The sequence below is a fragment of the Paroedura picta genome, chromosome 3 (genome assembly GCF_049243985.1).
Source record: "Paroedura picta isolate Pp20150507F chromosome 3, Ppicta_v3.0, whole genome shotgun sequence".
Taxonomy (NCBI): Eukaryota; Metazoa; Chordata; class Lepidosauria; order Squamata; family Gekkonidae; genus Paroedura; species Paroedura picta.
Window position 1 is genome coordinate 147,570,574 of NC_135371.1, and position 20,167 is coordinate 147,590,740.

A 20,167-nucleotide genomic window follows, 5' to 3' on the forward strand; every position below is an offset into this window, starting at 1 on the left:
TGACAAATGTTAAGAAGCAGTAAAATTCCAGGAATGACAGCAGTATTGCACAGAAAACTGAATTTATTCATAACCAGAGTTATATTCCACCAAACACTCAAAGTCTCCCCTCTAATTGAAAAGATGTCACTAATTGCTAAGCTATCCCAAAATCTAAACCTCATCCCACATAGAGGTTAGAAACAGGTTTACAAAAAGAGAATGAAAGACCAAGAACACTAAGATGTCAGATATCAAATATCAAAATTATAAATTCCAGGAGATTATAACAATCGCCTTCCCTTCCTCTTAGTCAGAACTACTATTTTCTTCTCCTGGGGAGGCAACATCAAGGCCTTCGAAGACTGCAGCTCTGAAATGACATGCAAGCTACAAACTGGAACTAGCCTCAAGCTCGATCTTGGGAGCAAACAATTGTTTGCAGAAGCCATGCTTCTTCCTGATTTAGGTGCTGTAGTATGCAATGTCTCCCGTGAATGTGGAAGTGACACAGGAAATCTGAGCACTGGAGTGGGGGGATGAGAAGACAATTTACAGCATCACCCAACCCAAATTTGCCTACAGTGCCAAGAGAACTAACATAAAAGACAAGGTCTTTGCCAGGCCCTGCTCTATCCAAGTGCAAAACAGCGATCAGGAACAAGTATTCAGAGGCATCCCAGCATATTCAGATACCACCAGCACTTCTCTCCTTCTTCCTCTAGACCAAACTGTGGCTCTCCAGATGCCCATGCTGGCAGGGGCTCATGGGAATTGTAGTCCATGGGCTTCTGGAGAGCCAGTTTGGCCACCCCTGCCCATTCACTTTCAGTAATCATCAACCTGAATTTAGTCCCTGGCCTCACCTTGACCAGATACATGAGGCGGTTGTAGCAGTTCTCCAGGAAGTCCGTGCAGAATTCCTTGAGGAAGACCCGCACACTGAGGGCGGAGCGGCGAGGGGCACCCTCACTGTCACGGGCACGCTGCTGTCTCTTGGGCACTCGCCGCACCTCCTTCCCCAGATCATGGGTATAGTCCTTCGCCTGGCCAGGATGGAAAGACGTAATAGACAAGATATAAGAAACGATGCCGAGATCGCTTGGTCCTCTTCTTGCCGCAACACCCGCCCCCCTCTCTTGCCTAATTTTACCTAAATTGTTTCAATGGATTTGGAGGGAGGGAGACTGAAGGAATCTAGGGAGGAGTACAAAGATGGTGCAGGGCTTTTACAACAGACACACAAGTCTGGAGTGCAACTCGTCAGCCCAAACTGCTGGTTGCTGAGCTAAGGCAGAGTCCAGCAAGAGCTTTACCCTCCCTGCCTCTCTAGCTGCTACTGAGAGCCCCGTGGTTGTCAGGGGAGGACGTCTGGCACCGAGAGAATGAAAACAACAGTCTCTTATGAGCAGGGGTATTTCCAAGGGTCTGGCAGCAATGGCTTTAGGGCTATCCTGAAGAGGGATCACCAAAGAGCAACAAAATCCTGGCCCTCATGAGCCCTGTACGCAGTGGACTTCAAGCTACTTACATTATGTAGCCCCTTGTGCAAGACAACATCTCTGTCTCCAATAGACTTCAAGCCCTGGATGATGTAGCAGCCACCAAACTTAGAGTGCCTAAAGAACCAGAGGCAGAACAAAATAAATAGGGATCAGAAAGGAAATATCCCTGAGAACAGCATCACTGGAATGAAAGGATGAAAGAGATAACAGAGAAATGTGGTTAGGAAACACTCATTCCCCCTTTCAAATCAGAAATCTTTTTGTTAAAACTTCACTGTCCTTCTGAGGCCAGACCTGACCTTTTCTTGGGTCATCGGGGACATAGTACAGAACCCTCGTAGCTGCCCGACATGTTTTGATATTGTACAAGAAGTACAATACGTTGAAGATGGAAATACTGCCTAAAGAACTGGGGCATTTTCAGGCATTTGGAACTTAATTTGCAGGAAGGTACAGACCTGGTACAGTTCAGGACATGGCGTATATCAGGGGACGCTAATGTAGGTATTGGTTACCATTTGATCCCCAAATATTGATTGGAATTAGAAACATTGTGGTCCTTGAAAATTATTTGGCATAAATATATTATTTGCAATGCACATTGTTACATGAATGACAAGTCCAAACAAAGTATTCAGAGTCACTGAAGAAGATGAATTATAATGTTGAAAATGAGTTATATAATCCAGGACTCGTTTTGATTCTGGCACATTCTTAATAAATATTATGGAACCTTTGCCATCATCAGCTTGTCTTTTTCAGCTTCTCTCAGTGTCATTCAGCTGACGGGTTACTCCTTAATTGAACCCATTAATGGGCCATGTTGGCTGGGGCAATCTACAAACCCCCAACAAGCCACACAAGCCTCACCTGCTGCTTCGTTGGAGTACACGGCCCTTCTTCTCAGCCAGTTCCTTCTGTCTCAGCACCTCCAATTCAGCCATCTCTGTCCCACGCTCCTTGGCTGAGCGGGTCTGCCCCGTAGATGCCAGCTGCTCAGGGTTCTGTTGGAGACAAGAGTTTTCAGTGCCTCGTAATCTAGAAGCAGTTCACCCAGCCTCCAGAAGCTATGCCTCCCAGAAGATCAGTGGTATTCAACCTTTCCTGACCAGGGACTCACTGCAATGTAAACATGGCAGGAAATCATGTGACATCAGAGTTATGTGAGAGGAAAAGGTGGAGTCAGAGTTATGACCTCACTGGTGCAAAGGCCAAGACCAAAGGAGTAGGGATCAGGACTGTACTGTACTGAGGAACAAGCCAAGGATCACAACGCAGAACAATCTTGACCACCATGTGACCTTGCCTCATTGTCCTGCTGCTCCTTTCAGCCAGCTTGAACAGAGGTAGGAGGCATGGCAGCTTCACTGTCCACGCAGCTGGACCTTCCACAGGAGACCCCAAAACAACAGCTCTATGGAAACGCTCAACTCAACTGGTGGTGTTGATCCCATGAGTTGAAGGGTATCAAATAGTAAACCAACGTCCACAAAGGAAAATTTAGTTACAAGTGGCTGCCGTAGAACAATGAAAGGGAGCAATATGCAGTGCCAGGCTTGAGTGTCAAAGATTTTGAGCATTTAGTTCCGATACTCATGCAGAGATCGCAAGAAGCCCTGCTTCTTTAACAGTTCTTACAGTCCAGCAGGTCCCTCTGCCACTCTTCCTGCCTCAGTTTCTCAGTGCCAACACCTTTATAGTTTTACCTGGTCCCGGAACATAAGCGAGATGATCTCCAGCACATGCAGGCTCCACTGCTGTTCGCTCTGGGAACTGGCCAAGAATTTGAGCAGGTCATCCATGCCACTTATGTGCATGGCCCACAGCACACGGTCATGGATGTTGGCATCATCATCTATGTTCTGCAAGAGAAAGCAGATGAGCCTTAAGCAACTGGGCGATCAACTGTTTTTTCCCTCTGAAGTACTGACACCAAAGTGGAAATGCCTAGGATACAGCAGTTGCTATGGACATGACATATCCACTATTGTTGAAGGAGAACACAGACCATCAGCATCTTCCACTGACATACCTCTGGATACAATCCAATGCAGTCTGAACTCTGTAAAAACACTAAGGAAATTCTAAAGTCTACAAGAAAGTCATAAAAGGTTTTTAAAAGGGAACTGAAGAAGGAATGGAAACTGAAGCAGCATTACGAGAAACCTTGATGCTGAACTGCAAGTGTTGGTTTATATACTAGAAGCTGTGACAAAACAATGGCAGAAAGAGTAATCAAAATGCTTGAATGGTATTACTTCCACACACCATTCGAGCTCAGTGCTGATCTAACCATACCAGATGGCCAGCCGTCCCATAAATACCTTCTCTTCATCAGGGTCAGCAGGGACATGCAGCACGTTGCGCACCAGAAGCAGGATACGCTCTATTAACAAGTTATCCTCTTCTTGACGCTGTTCCCACTCCTGGGCGGCAGGAAGAAAAGGGGGATCTTAATGTAATTTGCAAGCGGGTAGGCAAAAACAGGCAAGCTTTTGCTTCTCATCTGCCTCTGCCCACAACCCTCCACTGTTATGCATGTCAGGATCCATGCCTTATGCCTTGGCATACTGTACTCCTTAACCAATAGCGCAGCGCGACAGTCTAGACTTGGGAGCAAGCTAGACACAGGACAGACCAAGTCACTCTGGAAGGGCAATGTCAGAGCAGACTCCATCTTGGGAACCAGGACAAGCCCAGGCTTTCAATAAAAGCTTATATTAAAATTTTACCATTTACATCTGTGTTTGCCTTGAGTTCCTACGGGTGTAATCAACCCTAGTATATATAGGCATTTCGATCCATAAACGCTAAGTTACCCCCCTCTCGCAGCATTTGGGCTAATATTCCCCACAAGCTCAAAGATACGTGTTTTAGGACACGTGTTCACGCAATTTGGGTAACACCACCCCGTCTCCCACTATTGGCGAATTCTGCAAGTGGGTGAAGACTTTTACTCCCGATAAAAGTTATTGGCCTCTTCCTGCAGTTTACTTATTCATTCTTACATACTGATTCTTGTGTTGTATGTTCATGTGTTCTTTTGAGTTATTTTATATTTTCAAAATATGTGTTTAATTGTTGAAATGTTTTCATGTTCACCATTTTGGGGATCATTGTCAGGTGGAAAAGCGGCATAAAAATGTTCTAAATATATAAACCCAGCTCGGTCAGAACCCTTGGCTCCAAACCCTTTTTGGTCCCCTGCTTGGATGTAGATCCTGGTAGCAATTAAGAATGGCACTCACCAGCTGCAGCAGGTCATACAACTTCTCACTCAGCACCCCAAAGACCTTCTCACTAGCAAATGCCTACAAAGAGGGAGAAACATCAGGGTCACAAGGAAAGTAGGACAGATTGTTGGTACAAAAATCATTAACCATGTCTTCCTACTGCAGTCTACTCTAGTTAGCTCTCAGTCTTCCCAGCTTTCCATGATCCTTGCATCAACCCTAGACCTTGAAAGGCTAAAGATCCCCTGTCCTTTCTGCAGTCTTCAGTTTGGGTGTAGAAAAACACTGCTACTGAGACACTGTGACTGAAAGTGCCGGTCACACTTCTATGAGTACAAGCTCCACTGTTCCAACACAATGCACTTTCAATTTCTTTGGCCTCAGAATGGACTGCAGCAAGGAAGGGGACCACACTGACTACTCACTTCTTTGTAGGCCTGCAGATAAGAGACTGTTTGCAGGAAGTGATGGCGGAAGCTGACATCTTGGGGGAGTTTGCCAAAGCAAACTAGAGCTGGCTGGGTTAGATTCACCATCAGCCTAGGAGAAAAACAGAAGCTCCGTTAGTTTCAACTGAATTGGTTTTACCATAACTATTGGACAGTTTTAAAGCTCATTCTATTGAAGGGTGATGATTGTGGAGAGGAGCATAAAAACGAGTTGAAATATAGCAAACTTTAGTGCATCAAACATAAAGAAAAGAGAAAAGAACTTTGTCTAGTCGTCAATAATTAAATATAAGGTTAATTATCATGAATCAAAGCATTACAAAAGGTTAATAAAAGGAGGCAAAGGAAAACCTTCAGAACATTTGTTCATCATATGGATTGCTTTCAATATTTAATCAACAGACTCATAATTTTTTTCAAAAGTCTACATTTTCCCATTTAATTGAAATAAACACACTATTAAGAACATAGAGACAAGATTGGGAGAATAGAGCTCTTTGTGGATGTGATGAAATCTTCTTCTCAAAACTTTTCTAATTCAGTACATCTGGACCTTTGGACAATTCTGCCAGATCTCGTAACAATGACCTTTTCATCCATACACTATTCAGCAGGACCTCACTTGGTTCATGGGCACCACCTTATCTGGTGAGAGGTGCAGTTTACATGTTAATTTGTAGACATTTTCTTGAGCTGAAGTTTACCATGAAACCATTGATGCTGGGAGAATCAAATAAGAAACAACAGAATCCGAAGGAAAAAACACGCTATGGAAAGCACCACAACTGTTTTAGGATATTCACAAATTCATCTTTTCAAGTCCCTTTATAAGAGGATACAGAAAATTGTGACCTGAAAATTATATCAAAATTTAATTTACATATTGTAAATCCATATATCATTGCCTTCATGTTTTTCATAATGAAAGCTTTATATTAAAATAGGACTCCTCTCCAATCAGAGCTATTTGCAAGCAGACAACACAGTACCTGCATTTTGCTAAAACTGTTGTATTAGCCAGAAAACAAACCACTGCTCTCTCCATCACAGTTACCTGATAACAGCATCAAAGAGTTGTTTATCTTCAGGATACTGGATAATGATTGGCAGCAGGTCATTCTGGAGAATCTGGGCTGCCCCCAGCTGCTGCCGGATGTCCCGAGTCTCATCCTCATGTCTCAGGTAGCGGATCAAGTCTTTCACACTCTCTGGAGGTACGAGACATATGGGAATGAGAAGAGGGATTAATTGGGAACAAAGATGGAGAGAACTCTCAGTGTTCAACAGAAAAAAAACACATCAACATGTGAAGGTTTCATACAAGAATCAAACTGGTCCATTCACCTAAATAATGTCCTTTCTGACAGGCAGTGGCTCCCCAGAAGCCCCAGAAGAGAAAAATGTGTCCCAAAACTTGTCATCTGCAATCCTTTAACAGAGACCTTTAACAGAGACCTCCAGGCAAAGGCTGTGCTCTGGTACTAAGCAACATCCCCAATAAAGAATTTTTACAAGTACGCTTTCCTAAAGAAGTGGTAATAATTGCTGGCAGGAAGGACAATCTATCTGTTTAATCTTTAGAAATATGGCAACAGAGTGAGCCAAGATACAGAGTAAAGATTTCTGTGGAATGACAGAAACAAATCTCTCCTTCATTTCTCAAGGCTTTCTGCATCTTTGGTTCCCTTAAGTTCATATGTAGAAATGGTTAGGGAGAGAAATCTACTTTCTTTAGTTGTTCTCCCTGTTGTATTTTCAAAGGGCACCTAAAGCACTGTTTGTATTCTAAGTATAAATGCTCATGAAATTCAGGATCCATCCCTTTGTCATCCTATTGCATTTTGCCTGACCCTATCGCCTAACCGTGCTCTAGTCCCAATTCCTCTCCCCCTCTCTACTGCCCATATATCCCCTTTGTACTACCAGTTCTCCATCCTGGCAAGCACAGTCTAGATCAGACTTTCTCAACTTTTTTACCATTGAGAAACCCCTGAAAAGTTCTTCAAGCATTGAGAAACTCCAGAAGTGGTGTGATTCTGCAGAATATGATAGGGAGCATAGCTGTGTACACGCCCACCTGGGACTCCTCCCCTTCCCACCCTTAAAGCTGCATTCACACAACATACGTTGGCTTAGCTGGTCCTGTAGCAGCTTGTGACATACAACTCCCAGGCATCCCGCAATTTAAGTCTCTCACCTAAGCAGTCCGGCTCTTTGTGGTATACATCCCCCTCCAAGAAACCAAGAGCGCTGCATGTGGCTAAAAGTTCACAATTCATCATGTACAAGTCCATAAATCTCAGGCTAGATGAAAGCAGGAAGCCTGCGGGCAACAGAAGACAGGTAAACCACGGGTATGTTCAGAAAACGAAGGATCAAGCTGAAACAAAAAGTCTTGTTAAAGCCTGTAAAACTCTAAAAGGCCTGCGACATTGTATGCTAGTACAATATAATATGCTAGAAATTTTAAATGTAATACACAGATCTGTACGCGATCAGTGCTTCCTATGCTGACTTCTCAGAACTGCACCTGGTTTAGGAATCTGAACTATTATTCAGGCCCTGCATTTATGCAAAGCCCCCTCCCTCCATTTGATATACATGTTATAAAGCACTCAACAATTATTCACTATCCAGCGAGCTGGGCACAGGAAGCAAAGTGGGAGGACTCCTACAGAGCAGGGTGGTCCAGCCACCCAGCTTGGCCACTCTGCTCTGCAGGAGCCCTCCCACCCTCCTATGCTCTTATGCTTCTATAGCCTGTTTTCAAAACAGGCTTTGCTACTAGTACAAGGACGTATGCTTTGATTTTAACGACAAGCCAAAGAGCATATAATGCTCAGTCACATGTAGTTTATTCCTGAGATTTGTGTTTGTTTTAGAGCTGACAGGTGATATTACTTTCCCACCATAAATATATGTCACCCACCTTACATTATGGAAGAGAGAAGAATGATGCAAACTGTTCTGGATCCCCGTTGGGGAGAGAAGTAAAGCATGAATGAAGTAAAATAAGTAAATAATTGTTCTGGAAAATTATAGAGTCATTCTTATCTTTTTCCTTTGCAGGTCAGAAAAGTGTACTATGGCAGGGGTCTTCAACCTCCGGTCCGCGGCCCAGTACCGGGCCGTTAAGGCCATGGTACCTGGCCGTCAGCGGCCGCGTCTGCCTTCCCCCCCCCCGCAGCGAGAGGGGGGGAAGAGGCAGGTGCGGCCGCTGGCATGCCAGCGACGCAAACGCGCACGCGCGGAGCCGCCGCGCATGCGTGTTTGCGCCCCCTGCTGGCGAAAACGTGCACGTGTGGCTGTTCTGAGAATGCGCGTTAGCGCCACCTAGTGGTGAAAACTGCGCATGCGTGTTTACGTGCAGCTGCTGTGGCCGGGCCGCCGGCTCTCTCCCACCCTCGGAGGCGGTCCCCGACTACAAGAAGGTTGGGGACCGCTATACTATGGGATATTTAATGGAAAAACTGGCCCGAGTGGAAAGGATTAAGGACCATACCCACCAAGTTGTCATTTCCACTTTGGTTCGCATTCTCTGTGCATTTGAAAAGAAAAACAGAGTGGCAGGGACAAGCTGCATAAGACTGAATGTCACATATACTTTGGCCCCAGCCGTAGTCTTTTTAACATATTGTTAACCTTTTTCTCCCTGTTCCCCACAGTGTGCATCCTCACTCACTTTGCACAGAGGTAAGAATTTCTTAAAGTCAGTTTGCAATCTGGATGGTTGGATACAATGGCACTGGAATGCAATATCAAAGTCACCAACTAAAAGGTGAGGGGTTGCTATGATTTTGCATCACTCCCAACACTAGTTCTTGTATAGAACTCCCTTCTGGACCGGCACTAGCAAAGGGATCACCTTTGTGGAACAAGCAAGATGGCTGATCCTCGCAACCTATAAGACACAACCACTGGCATCTAAACCAAAGTCCCAGTCAGGCTTGCAAATCCTAGTGCTAAAGAACCCTTCACAGCACTTTGTCTCACATGGATCTCCTCTGAGGCAAAGAGATCTTTTGAAGGGAGCCAAATATAGGCAAGTGAGCAGACAGGTTTCTATGCAGTGACTGTTTGAACATTTCCAGATAATCTACTAACTAGCACTTACAAACACCATAAACCTAATTTTTTTATTAGCCCCTCCCCTTCTACAAACTAGAACCCAACACAAAAGTCAGATTCATGGAGACAACGGGACCCCTCAGTCCAAAAACAAGCATTCCAGCATACCAACCCCTTCAGATTACAGCTATCCTCTGGTTGAAGAGCAGCAGAGATTTCTTCAACCCACCTGTCAGTACAATACTCTTGCATGGTTTATTTTACCAACAAATCCTGACTCCAGAGACATTCATGCACATACAAGCCCCCCTGGACACACTTTTTAAAATAAAATACTTTTAAAAATAAAAACTGAAAAAGGAGACTGTGGGAGAACACGAGGGAAAAGGCTACTGGGAATCACTTGTCTGATGCCTTTAATAAAAGTATTTCCCCACCGGCTCCTTGGCAGTACATTCCATCTACTACTTTGGTCACATACTTTGGTCACACAGATTCTTAGAAGACCCAGCATCATATAACCTAGTTTATATAATTGGTATACTTACCCAGGAATGCTGCAGGAATTTAACCTACTTTTGTGCCTCTAGGAGGTTATTATAATGCAACTCAGGTAGGAGGGGAGCAGAAAATGTACGGAAAGCATCTACTTTCTCTGCAACCAAAAGGTTAAGCCTTATATTCAAGAAGCTATTAATATAATATCTGATGGTTCATTCACCAGCATCTTTCTCATGGATTTAACCTTGTATGAACCTCCCTACCGCACTCAGGAAGAATATGTTTCATGTCAAATTCAGACCTAAGCTAGTTTAACATTTACACTCATACACTACAACAGAATGGCAGATGTATCCTTATGATTGTATTATTGTCTTGGTGAGCTGGAAGACAAAATATCAAACAGCTTACGATATTTGTGATAGTCCCAGCATAATACAGGCCTGAGAACCAGCTGCAAGGATTCTGTTCACCCAATTGGTGAAACCCTTCTTGGGCCACCGTGAAACCCTGGTTGAGAAAGCCTGATTTAGGCGGACTTAGTTCTGATAAATAGATGGGGAAATAGATGGGGAAGAAATGGAGGTAGAATCCTAGAATCATAGAGTTGGAAGGGGCCATACAGGCCATCTAGTCCAACTCCCTGCTCAACACAAGATCAACCCTAACCATCCTAAAGCATCCAAGAAAAGTGTGTATCCAGCCTAGTGACAGACTTTATTTTCCTGGGCTCCAAGTTCACTGCAGATGGGGACTGCAGCAAAGAAATTAAATGATGCTTGCTCCCAGGGAGGAAAGCTATGGCAATCTAGACAGCATCCTAAAAAGCAGAGACATCACCCTGCCAACAAAAGTGCATCTAGTCAAGGCTATGATCTTCCCAGTTGCAATGTATGGCTGTGAAATAGGTTTATTATGCAAAAGATATTGAAAGTTACATTGTGTTGGATCCAAAAATGTATGCCATTAAATACAGTACCAAATAATATTAAAATGTATAAGGAGATTGTAAACTATATGGTAACGGGTGCTAGAATCCTTTATACATCAAGATGGAAAAAAGAATCAGCACCAGATATTGTGGATGGGTTAAACAGACAGAATACAGGACAATGGCAAAACATATGTATTTGATACGCAACAAATCAGCATTGGAATTCAGAAGAAAATGGAGGCCAATATTAGACTATAGGGAACAGTAAAATCTAAGATGAAAAGAAAAAAGTGATCTTCAGACTGTATATGCTAACTATAGGAATAATGGAGCATGTGGTTTGTAACGTCAAGGTGATGTAAATGAACAGGTGGCATATTGTTAAATGTATTTTCTAAATAGGTTTGTAATATAGCATGTGGTCTTAAAAATCTTTGTGAATCAGGCCTGCCTAGTCTAGCCATGCAGTTTGCTACTCAGGAAAACTAAGAGTGGTGACATTTAGCTCCTACCAGACACTAGGAGTTCAGGCCCACCATTTTAGAACTGCCACCAGCATTCTGGCCCAAAGTAAAACTCAGGCCTTGAAGGTTCAGAGCATCATGCCTTTTCTCATGCTGTGCAATTAGCAATGGAGGGGAAAAAACTTTAGCTGGAAAATAATAAGCCATGGTGGAAATGGCCTCATTCAATCATAAAAATAGTTAAGAATCATCACTGCAGGAGGGATGCCAAGGCCAGGTGAACAAACACCTTGCAGGTGGGCAGCTCAGCATGTGCTCTGCAAACGCAACCAACTGCAGAATACGCAGCCGGTGCACGTACAGAGCGACACGCAGGGTATCAAGTAATGGATCTCCTTTATGGCTTCCACATCCTGCTGTCATTCAAATAGCTTATTTCCTCTTACTACTTACCATGAAGAAAATGCTAGGAAGATGTACAGCCACTTGAACACTTGAATTGCATGGAAAGTAATATTGTTTTCTTCTTCCTCTGTGGGTTTTTTTGGGGGGGGGCACTATCTCACATATTCCGCAGGCAGGGAGGAAATGTGTTGGTAGTTTCCATTTTCTGATGATTTAAGCAAGGTAAAAATGGTGACCGGAGAAACTGCTGGATGGGGCAACAATTTGAAAATCCCGTCCCAGCTCTCATCCCATCCTAGCTCTCCCTAACACCCCACTGCATGGCATTTATTAAAACAGATCTTTTATTGTTACTAAAGCAATGAATACTACAAACTTGGAAATGAAAATGAGATTTAGGACAAAACTAGCAACTGTCCTAATTTCTTCACTTGGTAGGCGTTGACATGATGAAATGCTTCCCTGCCAGTGTAGCATTGAGACCTATGTGCGGAACACTTAAGATGGGTCTGGGCTTAACAGACAGGCAGAACAGGAACAAAAGTTGTATTCGAAGAATGATTTGGTGTCATCTGCAAACTTGATGATTAGTCCCTCCACCCCCTCATCTAGATCATTAATAAATATGTTAAAAAGTACCGGACCGAGCACCGAGCCCTGAGGTACCCTGCTACTCACCTCCCTCCAGTCTGATGAAACACCATACACAACAACTCTTTGAGTGTGGTTCTCTAACCAATGCCCTATCTACCTAAATATCTGAAAATCCAGATTGCAGTCCTTCAATTTATCCATCAGAACATCATGGGGAACCTTATCAAAAGCTTTACTAAAATCCAAATAAATTACATCAACTGAATTTCCATGATTCAGCAAACCTGTCACTTGGTCAAAAAAGGAAACCAGGTTGGTCTGACAGGACCTGTTGGAGACAAATCCATGCTGACTTCCTTGGATCACCAAATTGTCCTCCAGATGTTTGCAGATTGCTCCCCTTAATATCTGCTCCATTATCTTACCCACAACAGAGGTCAGACTCACTGGTCTGTAGTTTCCCGGGTCATCCTTCCTACCTTTTTTGAAGATCGGAATAACGTTTGCTCTCTTCCAGTCCTCCAGGACTTCTCCATTCCTTAAAGAGGTCCCGAAGATGATGGACAAGGGTTGTGCAAGTTCTCTGGAAAGTTCTTTGAGCACTCTCGGATGCATTTCATCCGGCCCAGGGCATTTGAACTCATCCAGTGCAGCTAAATGCCTCTCAACAACCTCTCTGTTCATATCAACCTGCCACCCAGACACTATCTCTTGGCTACTGCCATCTCTAGATGTGCCTAAACCCTTTGACCTGTGGGAAAAAACAAATGTAAAATAGGCGCTGAGCCTTTCTGCTTTCTCTGCATCCTCCGTTAGAGTTTGTCCATCCGCACCCAACAGTAGGCCTATTGCCTCCTTTACTTTACATTTGCTCCTCACATAACTGAAAAATCTTTTCTTGTTACAGTGGACTTCTCTGGCCAATCTTAGCTCACTCTCAGCTTTGGCCTTTCTGATGATTGATCTACAGTGCCTAGTAACCTGTAGGTACTTTTCTTTAGAGCTCTGTCCTTCCCTCCATTTCCTGAACATTTCCCTTTTCTTTCTTAGTTTCTCTTGAAGTTCTCTGTTCATCCAAATAGGCTTCTTAGAGCTCCTGCAGTGTTTTCTTCTTTCTGCCAACCCTTCACATGCTCCCTTCCCTTCCAGCATTCTTATCCATGGTATGACACTCATCATATCTCTGAGTTTATTAAAGTCTGCCCTACGAAAATCCAAAATCCGCATCTGGCTACAAGCTTCCTTGCCTCCACATCTCAAAAGGAATTCTATGAGGACGTGGTCACTTCCCCCTAGGGTCCCCACCTCCTTCACCAACTTTTGCCTGTTGGTCAGTATTAAATCCAGTATGGCTGAACCTCTTCTGGGTTCATCTACCATTTGATAAATGAAATTGTCAGGCAGGCTGGTCAGAAAGCTGTATGACTGAGGACACTTTGCAGAGTTTGTTTCCCAGCACACATTTGGGAAATTGAAGTCACCCATGATGACAAGGTCCTGCCACTTGGATATTTTCTCAAGCTGCTCACAAAGTGCAGCATCCCCATCCTCTCGTTGGTCAGGCGGTCGGGTAGGTTATCCACAGAACGTAGGTTATCCACAGAACGGTTTGTAACTGTCCGGCACATGAAGGAGAATTTAACCCAGCAACAATTTCATGTTGTTTTCCCATTGCCCTTGCAATGGCCAGTTAAGTGCATCAGCAACAGGGTTTCCAAATAGCGGGGTTCCTTGTCCTTTCCCGGCCCAATTCCTTTGCCACAGCCATTCCTCCTACAGCACTGGGTGCATAGGTAATAGCTCTACAACATTATAACTATCTAGAGGTGTCATGGCCCCGTTTCCAGAGGGTGCCTCTGCACCACTGCCTGAGCTCATTCTGCCAGCTCCCTTGGAGGAAGAAGTGGAGGAGCTGGAGCAAAGCAGCAGGGTGCTGCTTAGAGAGGCAAGTCCCAATAGGGAGTCACAACCAGGTCCCAGCCAGACAAGCACCATGCCCTCTGCACCAGCATTACTTCAGCCTGCAGCAACACCCCTGAACAGCCCAGACTCATCTCCAGAGTGCAGGAGGGAATGCAGGAGGACAACATTGGCAACACGCAGGCAAAGTGCTCAGCTTAGACTACAACAACAGGCTAGGTTGGGCTCAGGTGGGGCTCATTCATCGGAGGAAGGCTGAGTGCCAGGTGCAGCCACTTGTTGTGACAGCTCAGCCTGTTCTTAAGCACAGCAGAAGTGCTTCCCAGTGTGGCTGCAACCTTGTGCACAGGTCCACCTGTTGCCTTGACTGGTTTCCTGCTTCCCGATGTGAAGCTCTGTTTGACTGATTCCCAGCTTGACCTTGGTAAAGATAAACGACAACTCTTTCAGTTCTCCTTTGGACTTTGTCAGCTAACAATTCCTGATAAGACCCGGACTGGACTTTTGACTACTCTCTGGTACGTGCTTTGAACGCTTGACTCGGTAACCGTGCTCGCCCTTGCACTAGCCCTGCGTGTGCCCAGCTAGGGCAGCACAAGAGGGTTATCAGAATCTTCAGCTTTCATAAAATATTGTCTAGCTCTTTTTGTTATGGATACAGAAGGGAACAAGTGTGTCCTGGCATGAAAAGGACTGGAAAATTTTTGTTTTTAAAATCTGGGAATTCACAGAACGTAAATGGTAAGTCATAAGATTAAATACTATCATGATCTAGCTATTGTCATTTTTTAAAAGCTCACCTTTTAAAAAATGGGGGAAAGAAGTGGTGGCTGTGTAGGAGGAAAATTGGTTTTGAATGGGTAGCATCTTTTGAAGTTCAGCATAGCTTCCACCTGCTGCAAACACGCTGCTGCTGTGTACCACCCGGAAATATCACAGCAAAGATGGCTTGAGAGAAACCATGGAAGAAACCACAGATGAACAATGCTGCTACTCAGAAACTCGGGAATAGCCAACTGCAGTTGGGGGCCCAAACCAGAGCCAAAAACCTATGCAACTAAATTAACTTCCCCACTATTGATGGAAGAGGGCATCCTAGATTATCAACCCCTCGGCCTTGCCAAAGTTGTCATGCAGCACCTAAATAAATATTTTATTTGTATACCACCCTATCTGGGTTGACTCTGGGCAGTTAATAACAGACTTAATGATTACCAATTACCCAAAACAATTATTCACTCAAAATAATTGAATAAAAACAACTTAACATTAATTTAAAAACCATCTCCTCTTATAATTTAACCCTGTGAGGGCTGAACAGAGCTCGGAGGGCTTTTCTGCCTGCAGATGGATTTTTCCAGCGCACTGAAACAATGACAATGTGTGTTCTGGTTTCTGCCATACAACTCGCTGTAGGTCTGAGCCACGTGTGCCTTCAGGCAAGTGGTTCACATGGCAAGGTTTACAGGACCCAAGGATGCTCCCAGGAGTTCTCAGGGACCGCCACGTGAGTCAACCACCAACTCCCCCTTTCCCCAGACACCAACCACAGTGAATGAACGGCCGTTGACACAGGCGACAAGATGAAAGGGTTAGTTGCTTCCTGTGAAGAAGAGCAGCAATCGGCCACACGTGTGTTGCTCAGGGCAGCCACGAACACAACGTGATGACTGGGGATGAGACACCACTATTGTTTGTTTGCATATCAAACAATACAGTGAGGGAGCGGAAGATGAGAGGCCAGTCACACTGCCCGTCTCATTAAGTGTGAAAGCTGGCTTAGCTGGGGGAGGAAGGAGGCCGGACAAATTGTGAATCAAAATCTGTTTTCTAAGCGATAGCAGTCCGGCGGGGCTTCTTGAGATGCTTAATATGCCGTCGTTTGAGGGAAAACTCATTCCTTTAAAATAGACAACAAAAATGATGGGAAAACCATTACACACTACTAGATAAACTATCTGGAAAAAAAAGATTCAGGGATCTGAAAAATAATCACTGAATATATGAAACCACCTATGCCACCGGCTCTCATCGTCATCTTCATTCATGTAGGATAAAAGAGTAATGAGAGTTGCACCCACAGGCAGAGAATGTTTTGTCTGAAAACAAATTACAGTAAGTCTTTGATATAATTATAGGTCCCTAAACATCTCCTTGGTGTAACCAGCTTGGTGTAGTGGTTAGGAACATGGACTTCTAATCCGGTAAGCTTGATTCCCCACTCCTCCTCCACATGCAACTAGCTGAGTGACTATGGGCTCGCCACAACACTGATAAAGCTGTTCAGACCAAGCAGTAATAGCAGAGATCTCTCAGCGTCACCCACCTCACAGGGTGTCTGTGGTGGGGAGAGGAAAGGGAAGGTGATTGTAAGCCTCTTTGAGACTCATTCAGAAAAGTGGCATGTAAGAACCAATGCTGCTGCTTCTTCCTCCTTAAAACCATGCAACCACAGAAGACAGCACTTGGGGCCGTTCTGCATTCGTTCAAAATAGCACAATGGTTACTAATTGAAATCGCTACAGTTTTGCCGTTATGCACAACGTCATTGACAATCTGCAACACTCCTGAAACCGATCCGCAAAAAGCGCTTCGTTGTAGCGCTTTCAGGGAAATCCCAAAAAGTGGAGTCACCCTCCGGAAAGCGCTACACTCCTGCAACCAATCTGCAACACTAGCGGGAAAGTTCTGTGCGTTACCATTGTTGCGGTTTCTGCTAAGTCCCTCCTCCTGGCTCTCTCCTCTGATCTTCCGGCGAAGCGATCGCCATTTTTTTTTCTCCGAGCGAGCGGAGATCAACGCACCGGCAAGCCTTCGTTTACCCAGCGAGGTTTCCCCGGCTGCAGTCCCTCTGTTTAAAGTCACCAAGCACAAGCATCGCAGAGACCCGTTTGCTGGTTTATTTTCACTTTATTTTTCACACTGTTTTCGGCCAAAAATCGCGCCCGTGGGGGGGGGGTTCACTTGGGGGGAGCGTGGCAACGATGAAACGGCAGCTCAAACATCACCTGCTAGCTGGATGGGTCTCTCAGTTGCAACGAATCAAAGCATATTCGTTGCAACGGGTGTGTTTAAAAAAAAAAAAAAAACACCTCCCTTAAAGGGAAAGGGGCTGTTTGGGAGCATGATAACGACCGCCCATTGGCTGCTTGACGGCCAGGGGCGGGACACAGTTCAGCAATAGCGCTTCCTGGCTAGCGATTTTTGCCGAGACCGGAACCCTGTGGGAAACGATAGAAACGCAACTGGATTCCACTACAAAGGCAGGTATGCATAACGACGAATTCCACTATTTAAAATGGCGATTTTTTGTTCAGCAAACAATTTGCTACATGGATCCCGGTGTGGAATGGCCCTTGGCTATTTCATGTTCCGCACTCTTGCCCTACTATATGCCTAATCCTTTTCATCTACTGATGTCCCTTTGGTCCCCCTTGATCTTCTGTCCCTTTTCATCAGAGTGCTTCCTGAGGCTCTGCTAGATAACCAGGCAACCATTACAGCATCACAAGAAACATCAGAGACCATCTAGTTCAACCCCTGAAATGGTGGCATTGGCTGAAACATACCCCAAGAGCCTTTTTAGACAGTTTCTGAAGTGATGCTTTTCTTTTAGCTCTAATCGACTTCAGTAATGATACAACCTATTTATTTGTACACGATGGGCACAGCATCTATAAAGCTTTTTTTAAAGATTAAAAGCAGTCACCAACTGGAAGGGCACTGCTGTTCAGAGAGTGAGATTTATAATAATAAGAGAGATATAATTTGCTAGTATTTTAATTAGGGTTGCCAATAGCTCTGGAACAAAATTTCCTGTTCCTTTAATCGAGGCTTAATGTGCAGAAATGGTTGGTTTAATCCAGGGGTAGTCAAACTGCGGCCCTCCAGATGTCCATGGACTACAATTCCCAGGAGCCCCCTGCCAGCGAATGCTGGCAGGGGGCTCCTGGGAATTGTAGTCCATGGACATCTGGAGGGCCGCAGTTTGACTACCCCTGGTTTAATCTTTTCATGCCACAGAGATACAAAATATTCTATTAAGCCTGAAGAAAAGGGCAGGGGCTTTTTCCCCCCCGTCAGCCAGGAGACAACTTTATTTTTACATTTAAGAGGCACTACAAGGAAACATTAACATTGTAAAGAGTACAACAAAAATCCTTAAGATTTTTTTTAAGTGCAAACAAACCTGAGTGCAATCTTTTTTTAAAAAGGTTTTAATCCCATTTTCCAACCCAAAAATGATAATAAACAAAATAAGCACATAACACATAGATTTAATACCATTGCTAGTCACAGTATGCGGAAAACATATCCCACATAGCACTCTCAATTGCAAAAGACACACTGGTGCTGTGCTTCCAGTGTTAATGGTAGCAATGTTTTGCATTTGCTCAGAAAAGAAAAACTACAGTTTCCTCACACACAAAAAAGCAAAACCCAGAAGCAGGACACCTAGATTCCTCCTAAACTAGAACCACAATTCTTCCAAAATGAATGACAATAAATCGCTGGTGGAATGACAACAGAAATACTGTAAGCTGCTACTTTTAGATAGCAACTGTACATGGGGGGGGGGTCCAATTGGGCAGCTTGTGCCCTGCCATGTTAAATCACAGCATATATCTTTTGAGTACCGCAACACAACAGACAACATATACTATCCTTACCTCGAATCAACCTTGGGAAACTTTAACATGGAGCAGTCAGGCTTCTATGTTTAGATTCGTATCTTAAGAGAGGCCTTCCCCTATTGTAATTTCCAAAAGGAAAGGCCTTACCACTGCTTTCAAAACTGACAGACTGTTAGCAACCTGTCCCCAGCAGAAACAGGTAATGCATCAGCCAATAAGAGACCACAAAAGGTCAAGTGGATTTATCTGAAGCACACAAGCTTCCCTCCTCCCGTGCAAAGTATATTTTCAGTGGAACACAGCCATGAATTATGCCATGCCCTTACTGGGAGGTTTAACACACAGAAGAAATAGAAGGCAGAAAAGGATGTATGTGAAGCGAGTGGCAACCTATAAAAGCTCACACTGAAATAAATGAGGTTAGTCTTTCAAGTGCCATTGGGCTTTCATTATATTTGGCTCCAACAGACTAACACGGTTACCCCTTTTCAGTCATCAAGAAAAGGAGTTGCTTCAACAGCAGGAGCTGCAAAAACCTTCACTAACAGGAGCCAACCCCAGCCACCACTTGCAGAACCCTAATCCTGCCCTTCGTTCAAGGAAATCAGGGTGGCATTCGTGGGTCGCATATTTAAAACACCAGATTCCTCTTCTGAGACTGGCTGTTATCCTTGATTTTATCCTCACAAAAACTTTATAAGGTAGGTTAGTGCCCGAATTAATTATTGGCCCAAGGTCACAGAGTGAGCTTTACAATAGGCTGGAGCTCAAGTCTTCCCAGATCTCATCCAACTTTTTAATCAGTACACCACACTGGACAAGCTGGTAGATCCACCTCCTTATATTTTAGCAGATTCCACCATATTCATCCATTACCCCCACTGCTAATGTATCCTCAGATCAGCCTTATCATTCAGAAACCCCGGAAACATTCTTCAGGCTTCAAAAAACCCCAGCAGTGGCACAATCGTGCAGAATATGGTTGGGAGGCATAGCTGTCTACATGCCTACCCGGGGCCCCTTCCCTTCCTACCCCTCCAGACCCATTACTAGCCAGGGGGGAGGGAGGGTCACCTGATAAATGTTTTACAGTTTTAAAAATATTTTTTAATTAATTAACTCCCACCCATTCAGGAAACCCTTCCAGGGTTATCAAGAAACCCCAGGGTTTCAGGAAACTCTGGTTGAGAAAGCCTGCCGCAGGTATTTTCAACAACTCATCAAAAGACACTAAAAATCCATCTCATTAAGCAGCTTGCTTCCCCACAGTGGTAAGCCAATTGTGTTGCCAACTCTGGCTTGGGAAATTCACAGAGTATTTGGGAAGGGCTTCTGTTTCTCCTCAACTTCATGGTATATCAGAGTTTACCCTCTAAGGCTATTGTTTCCCCCAGGCTGATCTGCTGCCCTTCCAGAACTCAAGCCCCTACCTGGGGGTTGCCAGAAGGTCCACTAGCAAAAGTACAACAGCCAAAGCTTCC

General features: G+C 44.4%; 1 protein-coding gene across 2 annotated transcripts in view; it reads right to left on the reverse strand.

Moving 5' to 3' along the window:
* The window catches only part of TIMELESS (timeless circadian regulator), a 45,828-nt gene that overhangs the window by 24,355 nt on the left and 1,306 nt on the right, over positions 1-20,167 (reverse strand). For both annotated transcript variants that reach the window (XM_077328582.1, XM_077328583.1), the window contains exons 2-10: positions 7,364-7,489; positions 6,221-6,374; positions 5,143-5,257; positions 4,733-4,795; positions 3,809-3,910; positions 3,191-3,346; positions 2,355-2,488; positions 1,511-1,598; positions 846-1,025 (exon numbers count right to left, since the gene is read on the reverse strand). In XM_077328582.1, the coding sequence (XP_077184697.1) occupies positions 846-1,025; positions 1,511-1,598; positions 2,355-2,488; positions 3,191-3,346; positions 3,809-3,910; positions 4,733-4,795; positions 5,143-5,257; positions 6,221-6,374; positions 7,364-7,460 (1,089 nt within the window). In that variant the 5' untranslated portion in view covers positions 7,461-7,489. The remainder of the gene's footprint in view (positions 1-845; positions 1,026-1,510; positions 1,599-2,354; positions 2,489-3,190; positions 3,347-3,808; positions 3,911-4,732; positions 4,796-5,142; positions 5,258-6,220; positions 6,375-7,363; positions 7,490-20,167) is intronic.